At 43.8% G+C, this 17,564-nt stretch overlaps 1 protein-coding gene across 5 annotated transcripts in view; it reads left to right on the top strand.

Annotated features, from left to right (window-relative positions):
* MTAP (methylthioadenosine phosphorylase) overlaps positions 1–9,727 on the top strand; it is a 32,340-nt gene extending 22,613 nt beyond the window's left edge. For 4 of the 5 annotated variants that reach the window (XM_080372432.1, XM_080372436.1, XM_080372434.1 and 1 more), the window contains 3 exons: positions 1,577–1,816; positions 2,346–2,468; positions 4,210–8,869. In XM_080372432.1, coding sequence (XP_080228558.1) covers positions 1,577–1,816; positions 2,346–2,468; positions 4,210–4,302 — 456 coding nt within the window. In that variant the 3' untranslated portion in view covers positions 4,303–8,869. Of the gene's footprint in view, positions 1–1,576; positions 1,817–2,345; positions 2,469–4,209 lie in introns of all 5 variants that reach the window. The other variant, XM_080372433.1, reaches the window with a different exon arrangement.
* Positions 9,728–17,564: the final 7,837 nt, after the last annotated feature.

A 17,564-nucleotide genomic window follows, 5' to 3' on the forward strand; every position in this document is an offset into this window, starting at 1 on the left:
ACATGAAAATACTTTGTTTTATTTGATTTATGCACTGTAAATTAAATGAGAATCTGAAAGGAGTTTATCTTTTCTCTGGCTGCAAATTTTTGAATAACATGGGGTGTCTTCATTATTACTGCTTTCAGAAACTGCAACATCTTGGAGTAAAGTCAGAACATTGTAAAGAGTTTCAGGGAAACACTGCTCAACTGTGCTTTAAGTCAAATGACAATTTAAGTTGTCTATTGATTTATTAACAATGTGTAATTAACTGGCAATCAGTGAATCATGTGTTCAGAATGAATATCAGTAATATACTGCAATATTAAGTGTGATTAATCTTAGATTAACTTACAGCATGTTAATAAACACCTACAAGTTTTTAAGTGTCCTCTTGTGGCTAATCTCCAGAAGCTCTACTTTACCTCCACACACATTTGCACAGTTGCATGCACAGATACCCTTCACCAGTGCACCTGGCTTACATGCACACCCACCCTCTTCTGGGAGCTCAGGTTTACCTGTTTACAAGCACCTGCAGTGGGAGATACGGGTACTCCAGCTTTATCTGTACTTGTGCTGCTCTACACATTCACTGATACACAGGCCAGTGAGGAGGCATCCCACAGGTCACACAGCATACTCAAGGTATTGCATTTTATTGCACCTGTGTATGTTGAGTGCAGGCTTCTCACAGCGTTTTGCACAGAGGCTGCTCCACCCAGCCTGTGTGAAGGTCATGGTGCTGACAAGTCAGCTTCTAGTGGCGTCAGAGTAGGTTTTCACTGCTGCTGTATTGTAAAAGCTCTCTCCTGTCCTGTCACAATTTTTCATGCTGCTTTTATACTTCTTTACAAGGTTTTCTTTTCTGTTGAAGGTCATTTTAAACAGATGTCATCACAGTTACTTTCTCCTTCCTACTCAGGATAGTTACAGGTGTCCTAGTCCCACTTACACGTGCTGGTATCCACTTATTCCTACTGTATCAGCTGGTGTTACCAAGGCCATTTACCAAGAGAGAAAGTCATGATGATTCTGCCATATACAAGGTCCTAGTTGGAACTGTAAAGATTAATGTGAAGTATGTGGTAAATGTGAAGTATACGGCTCAGTCACCAGCATGGGAAAATGTGATGACAATTTCTCTACACATTCCTGGAGTAGTCTTTGAAGTATGTGCTCATAAAGTTTTACTTTCAAAGAGTAAATACCCTGTTACTGTTCTCACCAGCACAACTCCACCATGTGGTAAATTAGTGCTCCGTGGAGCATTTTCACTGTTCTGTTTTCAGTGCAAGCATAGCCTAAATATCATGCAAAAATCCTGTTTTCTGGTCTTCTTGGTCTGCATTGAAAACAGTAATCCAACTGATATTAGCAAAATCAGATGAGTTCAAGACAATTTCTGTTAGTAGAACTGTTAATTTATTTTGCTGGATGAGAAAACTGAAACTGATCCTTGGTTTTGGACAGCTGCAGCCATATAAAGCCATATATAAAGCTAATTTCTTTTGTATGTAAGTTTTTTGATGGGATGCAAAAGTAGTCCACCAGGAGAATTATTTCCTTTTCCTGATGTTTGCATGTTTTGCAGGTTCTTATTGAGACTGCCAAGAAGCTGGGGCTCCAGTGTCATTCCAAGGGGACAATGATCACAATCGAAGGCCCACGTTTCAGTTCTCGAGCAGAAAGCTTGATGTTTCGCAGCTGGGGAGCTGATGTTATCAACATGACCACAGTGCCTGAAGTGATTCTTGCGAAAGAAGCTGGAATGAGTTATGCTAGTATTGCCATGGCAACAGATTACGACTGCTGGAAGGAACATGAAGAAGCAGTGAGTGAAGTTTTTTTCCTCTGGGTCTTGTCTTGATCTGGATGAGAACCTGTAATTTTGATAAGACATCACATACTGAACTAAATCAGTTCGTACTTACATCAGTATCACTGAGTAATTCTGGAAGAATGATTGTGAAACTAAGAACAGAATCAATTGTTGCTACTTCATTCATTCTCATAAACTTGCCTCACTACTAGCAAACTTTGTCACCTCTTGTCTGAATCAGGGGGTCTGTGTGTATAAAGCTCATGAACTCTGTGTATGAGCTTGTCTTCCTGTAATTGAGCTGGTGTTTTTAATTTTGCAGCTCTGTACAAAACAATGTATCTGCTTTAGTTCTCTTATTTGTGTAACATAAAATCAGACATACACCCACAGAGGAAGTTTTTACTGGCTAAACAGATAGTGGCATTTTAAGGCTTCACCTTTTCACTTACAGATGTCTAAGTTAGATGAATTTATTTGGGTATTTAAAATGTATGCCATCAAAATTGAGAGACATCACTCAGTTTTACTCTGTTTCCAGGTTTCAGTGGATAAAGTTTTAAAGACGCTGAAAGGGAATGCAAATAAGGCTACTAGTATACTCCTTACTGCTATACCTCAGATAGGTTCCATGGAATGGACTGACACCCTGCACACCCTGAAAGTAAGTACACACGTGAGGCTGATGAGTACTGGGCATAATGTATGCATATATACACATAATGCAGGTATATGTTCCAAGATATTTCTGTTTAAGTCATAACAACTTAGATGTGGTGGTTTGATCTTGGCTGGATGCTGGGTGCCCACCAAAGCACCGCACTATCACTCCCCTCCTCAACTGGACAGGAGAGAGAAAATATAATAAAAAGCTTGTAGGTCAGGATAAGGACAGGGAGAGATCACTCGGCAATTACTGTAATGAGCAAAACAGACTTGACTTGGGGAATTTTTTTTAATTTATTGCCATTCAAATTAGAGTAGGATAAAGAGAAATAAAACCAAAACTTAAAAACACCTTCCGCCCACCCCTCCCTTCTTCCCGGGCTTAACTTCAAACCCGATTCTCTCTACCTCCTCCCCCACAGCAGTGCAGGAGGATGGGGAATGGGGGCTGCGGTCAGTTCATCACGTGTTGTCTCTGCTGCTCCTTCCTCCGCAGAGGGAGGACTCCTCACATTCTTCCCTTGCTTTCAGCATGGGGTCCCTCCCAGGGAAGGCAGCTCCCCACAAACTTCTCCAGTGTGAGTTCCTTCCCACAGGCTACAGTTCTGCCTGAACTGCTCCAGCGAGGGTAGTTTCCACAGAGTGCAGTTCTTCAGGAACAGACTGCTCCAGTGTGAGTCCCCCATGGGCTCACCAAACATGCTTCAGTGTGGGCTTCTCATAGAGTCACAGCCTCCTTCGGGCATCCCCCTCTCTGGCGTGGGGTGTTACACAGGCTGCAGGTGGATATCTGCTCCATTGGTAACCTCCATGGGCTGCAGGGTGTACACCTCCTCCCCCTTCTCCACTGACCATGGTGTCTGCAGACTTGTTTCTCACACAGTCTCCATCTCTGTTCTGCTGCAGTGTGTTCTGCAGGGGTTTTTCCCCTTCTTAAATACGTTATTCCAGAGGTGCTACCACCGTCGCTGATGGGCTGGGCCTTGGCCGCTGGTGGGTCCATCTTGGAGACGACTGGCATTGGCTCCATCAGACGTGGTGGAAGCTTGTAGCAGCTTCTCACAGAAGTTGCTCCTGTAGCCCTCCCCCACTACCAAACCCCTGCCATAAAACCCCAGTACATTAGAGTAGATGCTTCAACAAACCAAATCCACCCAAGATGGGCAAACAAATTCATTAAGACTCTCACAAGCTTTATTGCAAAGGTCTAGCTTCAGTTTTACAAGAAGTGTTACAAAAGTGTTAAAAAAAAAAAGGACATCTATATATGGTTGATGAAGTGTTATCTTTCATAGCACAGATAAGATAGCAATCTATGTAAGTATATAAAATAAATAACTGTACCTCTACTCAGCTTTAACTTAGATCTTAGAAAAATGGAGAGCCAAGCCGAGAAGACTGGACCAAACCAAAACTGTTGTGCTCTCTTTAATATGGAGGAGGAGGGCAGTCTGTTACAAGATGTGAGTAACATCCAGTTTGAAATTACTAGAACTGTGTTCTCCCACAAGTTTCAGATCCACAATGCATGAATTAAAAAGATGGAAGAGAAAAACATTTCAAAATATATTGGTGAGAGAATTTTTAGGCAGAACATTTCTTAGATGAGAGTTTACTTCCATGTTTTGCTTCACCTCTGTTTCACAAACATGCTTGAGATTAATCTGTGGCTGTAGCATAGAACAATGATAAAACAGTTTGGATGTCCAACTTCTTGACGAGCTTTTAATGACAAATAGCTGCTTCCAAGAGTACAAGAGTGTGAAGCACAAGAGCAACTGAGGATTACATTGAGGCAGCATGGGAGACAGGAAAAGAGAATTGGAATGTGAAAGACAGAGGGCAGACACAGGTGGACCACAAGGATCTCAGTGGAAGCAGCAGCAGTCTGAAAAGGAGGAAGCTTGTTGAAGAAAATTATCAGCAATCTCTGGTAACGCTCTCCTCTCTTAGGTTCTTTTGTTCTCTTTTCTGAAAAATCACTGTGTTGACTGAAATTGGAATGGCTAAGAAAGATGAACACAAACATGTCAGGTCTTCATATACCTGAAAATGTGTCCCTGAAATTCAGCTATCAGCAGAACTGTACATACTGTAAAAATCTTCCATGTCTTCTGACTGGGATCAAATTCTCAGGTTTGTTTCCAGTCTGGTTCTCTTGCCACCTCTAGTCAGGTTCCTAAAGGAAAGACATTTTAAGGAAAATTTACCCTAGATACTTGCAAGCATACTTCACCAGGTCAGGTTTGTGGAGGTTCTCCCTGGAATGAGTCTTTTGCTGATTCTTCACTAGAAAACCTACTTTTTATTAGGAGGCCTTGGATTGTGTTTATGACTATTCCTTAGCTGACTATCTGAAACAGCTATTATAATGTCCCCTCTATCCCTCTATACATTTGTGAGAGGTAACTGACTTTTCCCTTGCCCCTTTGCAGTCTTTAGGCAGTTGAGTCATTCATGAATAAGGGAGACAACAGAATGAGTATTCCTTCTCCCATCTAATACACAGAAAATGTTTTCAGAGGACTGGACCACACTTTTTGTTTAATACAGATGACTAGCTATACAAAAAAAACATCAGAGTATGAACAAAATGTGCTAGATATTCCTCAGCTACTTTGAACGTGCTGGTAGGCAAGGAAATTTCCCAAGTATGCTTAAGTACTGAGGGATCTGCCTGCAGTTCTGCCAGGTGTACTTCAGTAAGCAGTGTCCTGTTGCTTTCCTTTGCATGATTGTCTTGATTCTTCATTGGGAGTGAAATAGCCAGTGGATGGAAAGAGCTGGCACTGAGTTTGTAAGTTTCCCCCTTAATGAGTGCTAACCCTTCTTTCAGTTCTTTGTCAGCTGTTTAAAACACCGATTCAAGTGCTTCCTCCAGCTCAGTCCCTGAAGTACTGTTTGCCGAAAGCAGAAAAAAAAAAGTCCATTTTAATGTAGCTTCTTAAACTCTTTATCTTAAGCATCTGCTATTGCCTGTTATCAGTGATGAATATTAAGATAGTTTCACTCAGCCTTGGCAATTCTTACATCTGTCCTCTTTGATGATAGTCAGTTGATCTGAGTGATGATATACTGAGAAAGGGAGTTGATCTGAAGGTATTAGAACTGGAAATAGGAACTAGGCATTGGTAGTGGGGACTGGGATTTTGTGTCAGGAGAGTAGGACTCACAGTTGTTTCTGATTCAATGCAATCAAGTACTCTGGAAAAGTGACTGAAAAGTCTGATGCTTTGGAGGCTTTCTCTGATTTTACTTAGGAAGGGCAGGAAAGGCTAAAAATCTGTTTTGTGGCATGAAATGGTAGTAAAGCAGGTGAAGGATTGGTCCTAGGCTTCTGTGTTAATGAATAAGGAGAGAGGCGCTTTTGCAGTACAGCGAGGAGATGTGCCTCTGTATGAGTGTGTAGTTGAACCATAAAGAGTTTTAATTTTAAAACTCTTCCCTTTGTAGATGTGAAGTGTTCTGTGTATTTTACTCCGGGATTTTTGAAGGTCAGATGAAAACTGAATGTTTTTTTTAACTGATCTCTTTTGGAGGCACCTTTTCTTTGAGCTTGAAAGCAGTGCCTCTTGCGTGCCCTGTGGTAACATGGTAAGGAGCACAGTCAAGGAGCAAGACTGCAGCTGGTACTCTGCTATCAGTGACAATGTAAAGCCACGCCAGCCTTTATCCAGGCCACAGCTGGGCCTCTTAAATGGGCATTTGCCAGTGTCTGTTTCTAGTGTTCAGGGAAGTGTGTGAAACCATGAAGCTCTACATGGACGCAGCTTTTCCTTTCTGAGCTTTGTAATCTGGCTGCTGTGACTGAAGGAACTTTACAAGGCAGGAGAAAATATGCTGCCATTCTCTTTGTCCAGCTGCATTTATCTGTTTCCTGCCATGGAGGTGTGCATCCCACCCACCCACACACATGCAGCGGTGTCACCTGTGAATCTCACAGTAGTCTTTAGGAAACAGTGGAGTGTTGAAGCAAAAATCTCCAGGGCCTGCCATCCATTCATTTTCATGTGTCTTTCCATCTGTGATTCGCCAGTGAGTTTAACTGTAGTTTGAAAGTTACCATTTTTTAACTTCCTAAGATGTCTTCAGGCCAGTATTTCCTGGCTCTGTCGCTGTAAAAAGATACCATTCTCTAGGCTCAGATTACATAAGTTTGAAAAAAATTCTGGAGTAAACTTCTCCGCAGGCACAGCATCTTCCTACAACCTGTCATTCTGAGATGTGGCCAGGGTACAAAGCCCTTACTCTTTCAGAACAGGCTATGACCAGATTGTATTTATGACATGGATCAGGAAACACAGATGGTGCTATTGATTACAGTGGTCCAAGTGATTTCTAGCTGGTGTCATGGAAATTTCTGGATAGGGTGGGTCAGCCATGGATGATGTACAGCTGGATCTGCTGTTCACTGAGAAGAGTTTAGTGAGGCAGTAACCACTGGCAGTTGTTGCTGTAATGCTCATGAAACAGTGGCGTTCAGCATCCTTCGGGGAGCAAGGAAGGCAGTTAGCGGAGTATGGATGCTGGAACTGAGGTGAGCATACTTGGGTTTAACCAGTGAACTCGTAGGTGTCATCTCATGGGAGGCAGCTCTGAAGGGGCAAGGACCTCCAGAAAGCTGGCAGCTCTTTTAAGTGCAGCATTGGCCAAGCACAGGAGTGGTGCACAGAAAGACTGATCAGGAGGTTCACTTGGCTGAACAGGAAACAGGGCTCTAGTGTGAAAATGCAGCATTCTAGGGTTGGAAGCAGGGACAAGCTACAAAGAAGGAATCCAGAAGCAAGAGCAGACACGTAGGGATGGTTTCAGGGGAATCAAGGCTTGCCTATAGTTGACATTTGGAAGGGACATCAAAGGCAACAACCACTGCATTGATATGAAAAGCTGACAAGTAATTATGGCATCATTGTTGAATGAAGTATATGAATTAGTGACAGCAGACAATTTCAGAAGGGAACCAATATAGTAGATTTTTTCTTTGGTAGGCAGAGTATTGGTGAGAGAGGAGAAACTGTCTTGTTGAAGGGAATTTTACCTCATAACAACCGGGAACTGAACTCTGTGCCTGTACTACAGTAAGGTTCAAACCCATGAGGATAGGGAGAAAATCTGTACTGGGATGGTAAAAAGAGTATCAGGTTAGAACAGATTTTTCTTTACAGTGTGGTTGTAAGAAAATCAGCTTGTGGTAAGGTGTCAGAGCTTCTGTGAATACTCCTCAGGTAAGCTGCTTGACTCTGTGAAGACACCTGCTGGTACTACCTGCCTTTTTTGAACTTCTGTACTAGCCCATGTGAACTGGTATTTGTCATAACAGTGTTGTACTTTGATAAGAGAGCTGTGGCAAGTGAATACTGTAGGATAGTTTAGATTGGGTAAGGTATCTGTGAAGGTGTTTCAGCACACTTCATCACTGACATACTTTAGTATGTTTGGTAGCTAACAATTTAAAGGGCATAAAGGTTAACATTTTTCAGTCATTTTTGTAGTCTATCACAAACTGAAACTGTCGTTTGTAAGCTATGTATGTGGAGCTCTGATCTTCTAAATATTCTTGCATAATTTTCTTCCTTAAAAATATCTCAGTGAAATCAGTGAACATAGTTATGTGACCAGAGTCCGTTGACTGAAATGGATTAAGTGGAGGGGGAGAGGGAAAATTCATCAAGACTTAAACTGTAATTAGATTGGTCTATATACTGTGGTCCTTGCAGGCTAAGGATCTCTCAAGAAAGCTGAGATTGAAGTGTTTCTCAGGTCGTACCCTTGAATGTGGCTCATGTCAAAGTTGCCTGTCCCTGCATAACTCAAGTATTTTACTAATGCGCAGTCAGTGCACCCTTAGAGAGAGGTTTCTGTTCTTCATAGCTGTACTTCAAAACTGAAGAAGAAACATATAGAAATAACTTTTTTTAAAAGAACTTAAATTTTCAGAGCATTCTTACTGTATTTGTAAAGAGCTTTCTATGAATGTGATGCAGGTAAGCCAGTAGGTTAGCCTTAAAAACAAAAAGCAAGCTGCACAATTTTTCATTTGCAGCTTGTGAGCCTGAAGTCCTTCCTTTAGTGTTTCTGCAATGTGATTGTTGTTCACAGTACCAATAAGCCTGTTACATAGGTTTAAAAAGGTTGTAATGACAAGTCCTTGAACTGTTGTAGGCTATGCCCTCCCTGTAATTCTTTCAACTCTTGTGGCGCGGGGGGATGTTGGAGACACACGTGGAAGGAGTTATATCTATTTGTAATCCAAACTGAAGTCTGTATGCCTTTACACTGAAAAGTAGTTCTGCTCTGCATTGGCAGAGGAAGCATTCATCTACTTTGACTTTGTATTTCAGACGACAGTGCAGTGTTCGGTCATCCTGCCAAAGCAGTAACAACCTGGATGGACCTTGAAGTTTGGGTGTTCACAAGGAAGAGTGGATCACTTCCAAACTTCCAGAGCTTTTAATATCTTCAAAAATTGTTACAAGCATAAGAATGGAGTACATGTTGACCAATGATGATGTGTAAGAGAGCTGTTATAATCTTTATCATGCTTGATAATGTATAAGGTGGCTAGTTAGATTTTGAGTATGTTTTGAACTAGGAATACCTTTACTGTCAAGCTGGATCAGACAGCAGCTGAAGAAGAAAGTCAGTAGCGAGTTATCATCCTCTATTCACTGATAAATTTTAGTTCATGGAAGAAAGGAAAGGCTAGGTAATACTCTGTTGCAGTTTCATAAAATAAGATCTAAGAAAGCAGATTCATAGATGAGCTATTTGCTTTGCTATTTCTGGCTCTCATCTTTTCCTTCAACAGTGCAAATGGTTACAATATTAGACTATTTTTATACATTATCCATGTTTTTTATTTCAGTGATTTTTCTAAAAAGCAGTGGGTTTTGTTTATGTGCTATAAGACTAGAGGACACGGTTTAATAATTGTGTCAGTTCTTTCACAGCAACAGTTAATGCTGAATAAGTGAATGTTCTCATTAAAAAAATGTATGTAATGCCTAAGCCAAATTTGTGCCTGAAGATGTACTTACGTGACTCACAGGTAGTACAGAAAAGTGTGTTGCTGCCAGTGTCCTGAACACTGTGCTGGCCCTTTGCTGCTTCGTTTACCTGACTCTGGTCTAGTTTTTGTTTAAGTGATGAATGTGCTCGAGTGCTTTGAATGTATGCATTTTGTTTTTTAATACAATTTGACATCAATAAAAGAATCTGTCTAGTAAATAAAACAAATGAAAGCTATGCTTCTCCAAACCGTGTGGAAGTTGGGGGTGTTATTTACTTCTAGTTATTAGTGAGTGAATTTTGGTTGTCTGACTGACTTTGCCATTCATGGAACAGGCTGTTGGTGGTGATACCTTGTAAACACCGCTTTTAGAAAGGCCATTTTTAGAAAATACTGTGCTGCTTAGAACTTCAGGTTCAAAGTCCATGAAACAACAGGGATTGCTGAGACAGAAATGGATCAGAATGTAATCCAAGCCTAGCATGGGAAGATCAGAAACATGAAGGGTACAGATTCTCACAATAAAACATAAAAAAAAAAGAAATTAATACAGAAGAAAATAATTTTTTTAAAAAGGCAAGTAAAGGAAAATAATTTTTTTAAAAAAGCAAGCATATAATCTTTTGAGCTTGCTAGTCTTGTACTGTTAGATGCCCAGTCTCCTACTGTGAAAGTCTTTCAATTTGAACGTTAACCACCACAGAAACACAGTGGGATAACCTGCATGACTGGAGTGCTGCAGTGGGCAGCTGCAAACTCTTCAGAAAGGTCAGGCAAGGGAGGAGAGGCGGTGGGGTAGCTCTGTGTGTCAGGGAAAGTTTCGACTGCCTAGAGCTGAATGATGGTGACAGTAGGGTTGAGTGGTTATGGGTAAGGAGCAGGGGAAGGGCCAACAAGGTGGATACCCTGGAGGGAGTCTGTTATAGACCACCCAACCAGCATGAAGAGGCAGATGAAACATTCTACAAGCAGCTGGGAGAAGTCTCATGACCACTAGCCCTTGTTCTTGTGGGGGACTTCAACCTACCAGGTGTCTGCTAGAAACAACAGAGCAGAGAGGAAACAGTCTGGGGGGTTCCTGGAGTGTGTGGAAGACAAGTTCCTGGCACAGCTGGGCAGGGAGCCAGCCAGGGAGATGCCCCACTAGCCCTGCTGTTTGTGAACAGGGAAGGACTGGTGGGCAATGTGGTGGTCAGAGAACATCTTGGGCATAGCGGTCATGAGATGTTTGTTTTCAGTTCTTTGAGAAATACAGAGGGGGTCAGCAGGACCACTGCCTTGGACTGCTGGAGGGCCAGCTTTGAACGGTTCAGGAGCCTGATTGACAGAGGCCCTTGGGAGACAGTCCCAAAGGGCCAAGAGGTCCAGGAAGGCTGGACATTCTTCAAGACAGAAGTCTTAAAGGAGCAGGATCAGGCCATCCATGTGCTGACAGATGAGCCGGTGGGGGAGAAGGCCGGCCTGGCTGAACAGAGAGCTTTGGCTGGGACTCGGGCAGTGGGGGAAAAGTAGAGTTTAGCACCTTTGGAAGAAGGGGCAGGCAACTCTGGAGGACTACAAAGATGTTGTGAGATTATGCAGGGCAAAGATCAGAGAGGTGAAAGCCCAGCTAGAGCTCAGGCTGGCCACTGCTGTAAAAGGTAACAACAAATCTTTTTACGAATATGTTAGAAACACAAGGAGAACCAAAGACAACCTTCATCCTTTATTGGATACAGGGGGGGAACATTGCCACAAAGGGTGAGGAGAAGGCTGAGGTACTTAATGCTTTCTCTGCCTCAAGCTTCAATAGCAAGACCAGCTTCCCTCTGGGTCTCAGCCCCCTGAGCTGGAGGACAGAGATGAGGAGGAGCAGGATAAATTCCTCACAGCCCAGGAGGAAACCTGCTGCTCCACTCACACACAAGTCTATGTGGCCGTGTGAGATCCACCTGAGGGCACTGAGGGAGCTGGTGGGGGAGCTCGCCAGGCCACTCGCCATCATTTATCAGTAGCCCTGGCTACCAGGGAGGTCCCAGAAGGCTGAAGGTTAGCCAACATGATGCCCACCTACAAGAAGGGCAGGAAGGAGGATCTGGGTGACTACAGGCCTGTCAGCCTGACCTTGGTGCTGGGGAAGGTTATGGAGCAGATCATCCTGAGTGCCATCATGTGGCATGTGCAGAACAACAGCTGGGGGATCAGGCCCAGCCAACATGGGGTTATGAAAGGCAGGTCCTGCTTGACGAACCTGATCTCCTTCTGCCAGAAGATGACTCTCCTAATGGATGAGGGAAGGGCTGTGGATGTTTTCTAACTGGACCTTGTTAAAGCCTTTCACACCGTCTCCCACAGCATTCTCCTGGAAAAACTGACTGTTCAGGACTTGGGTGGGTGTGCTCTGTGCTGTTAAAAGCTGGCTGGATGGTCAAATCCAGAGAGTGGTGGTGAATGGAGTTACATCCAGCTGGCGGCTGGTCACAAGTGGTGTTCCCCAGGGCTCAGTGCTGGGGCCAGCCCTGTTTAATACCTTTATCAATGATCTGGACAAGGGGATCGAGTGCACCCTCAGTCAGTTTGCAGATGACACCAGGCTGGGGGGAGTGTTGACCCGCCTGAGGGCAGGAGGCCCTGCAGAGGGACCTGGGCAGGCTGGAGCGATGGGCCCAGGCCAGTGGTGTGAGGTTCAGCAGGGCTCAGTGCCGGGTCCTGCCCTTGGGTCACACCAGCCCCACGCAGCGCTACAGGCTGGGGCAGAGCGGCTGGAAAGGGCCTGGTGGGAAAGGGCCTGGGGGTGCTGGGTGACGGCCGGCTGGGCAGGAGCCAGCAGTGTGCCCAGGGGGCCCAGGCGGCCAGCAGCACCCTGGCTGGTGTCCCCAGCAGGGTGGCCAGCAGGACCAGGGCAGTGACCGTCCCCCTGCACTGGGCACTGCTGAGGCCGCCCCTCGAACCCTGTGTTCAGGTCTGGGCCCCTCTCTGCAAGAGGGACGTAGAGGGGCTGCAGCGTGTCCAGAGACGGGCAGCGGGGCTGGGGAAGGGGCTGGGGCACAGGTCTTGTGGGGAGCCGCTGAGGGGGCTGGGGGTGTTCAGTCTGGAGGCTCAGGGGGGACCTTGCTGCTCTCTACAGCTGCCTGACAGGAGGCTGTGGGCGGGTGGGGGTTGGTCTCTTCTCCCGGATAACAAGCAACAGGAGAAGAGCAAACAGCTTTCAAGTTGCGCCAGGGGAGGTTTAGATTGGAGATTAGGAAAACTTTCTTCACTGAAAGTGTGGTGAAGCATTGGAACAGGCTGTCCAGGGAGGTGGTGGAATCACCATCTCTGGGGGTATTTAAAAAAATGCGTAAATGGGATGCTTAGGGATGTGGTTTAGTGATGGACTTGGCAGTGCTGGGTTAACGGCTGGACATGATGAACTTAGAGGTCTTTTCCAACCTAAATGAATGTATGATTCTATGATATTCTCCCTAACAAAACCAGTGCAGGTGGTTTTCAGGCACTGGGGAAAAGAGCTTAACCAACTTCCCATATTTCCTAGTGTTTTTTTAAAGAACTTAAGATTGCAGGAGCCAGAGCTTTAAGATTGACAGGAAGAAGGCTAAAGATCTAACATATACTACGCTTCATACCTAGCCAAATCAGATGGCTAGCCTTAAAAATGGTTTTCACTGTTGTTATCTTTGCCCCCAAGACAGTTTTGTTAAATGGATTGGAGCCATAAAGTTCAAATTTGGATGTTCTAAGAGAAAGTTGTTTCTTGGTTTCCATTTTCAATCCCTCTTGGGTTTTTTTTACATTCCATAGTGCCATATAAAGATAATGGTTGTGTTAATTTTCTTGGTTTATGTACTAAGTACTTACAGTGACACAGGATAGTCATAGAGCATGTCCATAGGTAGTGGAATTTTATTATACATTTCTGTTATAAATTCTTCACTTCACATGCAAGGCTGGGTGATAACACTCGGTAAGGACAAGGAGTTGGCTGGATGGCTGCATCCAGAGAATTACAGTCAATAGTTCAATGTCCAAGCGGAAACCAGTAACAAGTGTCCATCAAGGCTCTGTACTGGACCAGTACTGTGTAATTATCTTCATCAACTGCATAAAATAGTGGGATTGAGTTTGTGAATGACACCAGGCTGAGTGATGTGGTTGATCCACTAGGGGGAAGGGATGCCACCCAGAGGGACTTTGACAGGCTTGAGGAGTGGGCCCATGCAAACCTCATGAAGTTCAACAGCACAAGGTCCCACACACCTGGGTCAGAGCAACCCCCTGTACCAATACAGGCTGGGGGATGAAGTGCTTGAGGGCAGCCCCATCAAGAAGGACTTGAAGGTGCTGGTGGATGAAAAACTGGACATGAGCCAGTAATGTGTGCTTGCAGCACAGAGAGCTGGTGGTATCCTGGCCTGTATAAAAAGAAGCGTGGCCAGCAGGTCGAGGGAGGTGATACTGCCCCTCTGCTCCACTCTGGTGACACCCCACCTGGAGCACAGGCAGCATCCAGCTCTGGAGTCCTCAGCACGGGAAGGACACAGACCTCTTGGAGAAGGTCCAGAGGAGGGCCACAAAAATTATCAGAGGGATGCAACACCTCTCCTATGAGGAAAGGCTGAGAGAGTTATGGTTGTTCAGCCCAGAGAAGAGAAGGCTCCGGGGAGACATTGTTGTGACTTTTCAGTACTTGAAGGGGCTCATAAGAAAGACGAGGACAGACTTTTTAGTAGGGCCTGTTGTGATAGGACAAGGGGCAATGATTTTAAACTGAAAGACAGTAGGTTTAGGATGGACATAAGAAGTTTTTTATAATGAGGCTGGTGAGACACTGGCACAGGTTGCCCAGAGAAGCTGTGGATGCCCCATCCCTGGAAGTGTTCAAAGCCAGGTTGGATGGGGCTTTGAGAAGCCTGGTCTAGTGAAGCCTGGTCTAGTGGAAGGTGTCCCTGCCCATGGCAGGGGGGTTGGCCAGATGACCTTTCAAGGTCACTTCTAACCCAAACCATTCTATGATGCTATGATACCTGTTTGCTCTGTCAGCATAGGCTTGGTATTTGATGGTGTTTCATGCAGAATTAGTATAAAGTCAATAACATGGTGGTAGTGTGTAGTGTGTTTTTGCAAACTTTAGCATGCATTTTACACTCTTTGAAATGTATTAGGAAATATTTATCTAGCAGACTACACAACTAAGATGGTAACTGACAAGAAAGGCATAGGTAATGTTTCATTATATAAAGAGAGGTTAAAAAAATGGTTCTAATTGTCCTAAACAGTCCTAAGAAATTTATTGAATTTATTGTAGGAGGTACTGCAAGTATGATAGAGAACAAGAAGATACACGTTTCATGTACTGCATTACCAAAACCAAGTACACATTCTAGCAGCGAACACTGATCATCCTTAAAATGTCTTTGATTTGACAAGAATGAGACAATGACATGACTTCACTGATACAAATTACCTCCCTTCTGTTTGACTGTCTCTCCATGACAATTTTGGTTTTTTACAACCCTCATTCAGTCCGTTTGTTGTGATGGATTTGAAGTGCCTTCTTGTGGTGCACAACATTGACACCGCTCCTATACTGTAACATCAGAATCAGTGTTAACAAACACTAGCTTGGGGTTCCTGGTTTACCATCTTGGCCTGGATTACCAGGATATAGGATGCTAAATTGTTGTTGCATAGTTTTCAAACATCTCAGGCTCCAAAATGAATGCCTCTCAAGGTTGACTGACATCATTGCTCCTCTTACAGAGACTTTGTCTTCTGTACGTTAAACGTAACCTGTTACACCGTTCCTGCTACAGTTTTACATTTGACATCTCTTATACCAAATATTGCCTCTTACAAAAATTAAGAAAGCTTTCAAAAGGGCCTTCCAGGACCTGACTGTTTTCTATGTGTATGTTTTCTGAACTGAAGCAAATGAAGCAGTTTCTTTGTGAGTAAATTATGTGCCTCATGTAAGATGGATTAGAACCATGGAAAGCCTAGCAAAGTAGTAGCTAATGAAATTTAACTTTACATTTTTCAAGCCTAGTTGTCATTCCTCAGTGGCATTGTCCTAAACTAACTCATTGATTTGTATGGCCTGAATGCTTTCAAGGCTTCTGGGGGGAAATATATCACCCCTAGAGCTAGCAGGAGCTGCAGAAGAACACGTCAGTCTTTCATGCTCCACTTCATGGCAGGATTTGCCATGGGGGAATAGAAAAATGTGGCTGGGAAACAGTGGGTATGTTAGAAATAAATGCTGAAAGCATAGTTTTCTTCCCCACATATACAAAAGGGAGACTGAATGGAAGTAAGTGATTGTAATTAGCACAGGTGCACAACACAGGAGCATACAGGTATTAGCCAAAAACTGGGAAATACAGAATCAGTAGCCAGCTGATTCCTTGTAGAATTTTCCACTGGGTTCCAAAGGAAATGCTAAAGCTTGGAACTACATGAAATGTCCAGACCCACACAGACCACAAGCAGAAGTGTCACTGCAGAGTAAGTTCAACATGCAAATAACAAATGCAAGAGGAAGACATACACCCACTTGCAGGATCTTTTGTCCGACTGTACCACCAGTGGCATTCATTAGAAGTTCTGCTTCATCTTGGTGCATGTGTCACAGGCAACAGATTTCCTTTGAGTGAATAAACTTCTGGATATGGATGTGGTAGCAATCAGACCCAGACAGCCCTTGTCTATATTCCAAGCCAGCACCCCACAGTTACTTCTGTTACAGGTGTTTGCTGTCTGTGACTGTGGAGTTGTTATTGTGTCCTACTTTGCTTCTCACTGATTGTTTGGATGTTGTATTTTGTTTACCCTGGCTATCCATGGCTTTTAAAGTCCTTTTTTCTTGGAGGAGATCTCCATTTATTTTGCTTGGAGCATCCTCCAGTGTGTGTGTTAACTGTTAATTTACTGATACCAATGCAATATTGTGGGTTCAAATATGGCACAAACTAGACCATGAGGCAGGCCATTTGGTTTACCCTTTTCTTCCCTTTTCTATTTCCTCTAAATCATTCTGCACAGCCTAACATTGATCTGTTTCGCTACTGTGAGATTGCCCACTCATATGTTATTTTCACTTAGATAACACTTCCTGCTGTTTCACATTAACAACACCAAAGCATCGCTCAGCATCAGCACAGGTGGCATGTGACATCAGAGTTTAGCTTTCATACTAGTATTCAAAACAGACCTAAGAGCGGTTGGGGTTCCCAGAACTGTACCCAGTGTGAGAGTGTTTTTTTATCAAAACCAGCTGAATATCAGTAAGGGGGGAAATTAATTCAAGAGGTCATCAGCACTGGGTGGGATCAACCCTCTAAGACATAAATTCTGGCTTAACTGTTTTAATGACTTCCTCCTCTCCCCGCTATCATTGCAATACTGACTGAAGCAGGACAGTGCAAGAGAATTGAAATTAACACTTAATCCATCACTCTTTTGCCAAAGTCTGCAATGTAGGTAATTGCCAAGTTCTCCACCACCCTTGCTATGAATTGGCTCAGGCAATTTGCAATGCAAGGCCATGCATGACTAGGCATAACTGGAAATACGTTTTCTGTCATAAATTCCTGTTTTCTGTCAAGGTGTCATAGAGGAGGCCCTGCTGCATGAATTCAGGAGATCACAAATATTCCCATGTAGAATTGTTCACAGGTATTGGTGGGACTTTTCAGCTCCCTACAGTGCATCTTGCGTACTGATGGGGCTGCTGTCCCCCACCTCTCCTTTCCCTCCCTGATGCTTATTTTTGTTCTGGCTCCAATGCACATCAAACTCCTTTTTAGGTTTCATCAGTTCACAGAACAAACTACCAAAAAATGTAGTCCTTTCCCAAAAATGGAATAGCCTCCACCCTATTAGCAAGTTAAAGCAGGTCATGAAAGTATGCAATGTGTGCATCAGCACAATGGAGCTGCATGGCCAAGTGGTGAAAGAAAAGGGCTTTTCCTTACAGCATCTGTGAAATATGAAGTCTGCTAGCTCCCCTGGAACTGCACTCCAAAAGAAAAGCAATTTCATTTCCAGCAGTCTTGAACTGACTTAACAGTCTTGAACTGATCCTGTTTCTATGTGAAAACCTTTAGG

The sequence above is a fragment of the Falco punctatus genome (genome assembly GCF_963210335.1).
Source record: "Falco punctatus genome assembly, chromosome: Z".
NCBI lineage: Eukaryota > Metazoa > Chordata > Aves > Falconiformes > Falconidae > Falco > Falco punctatus.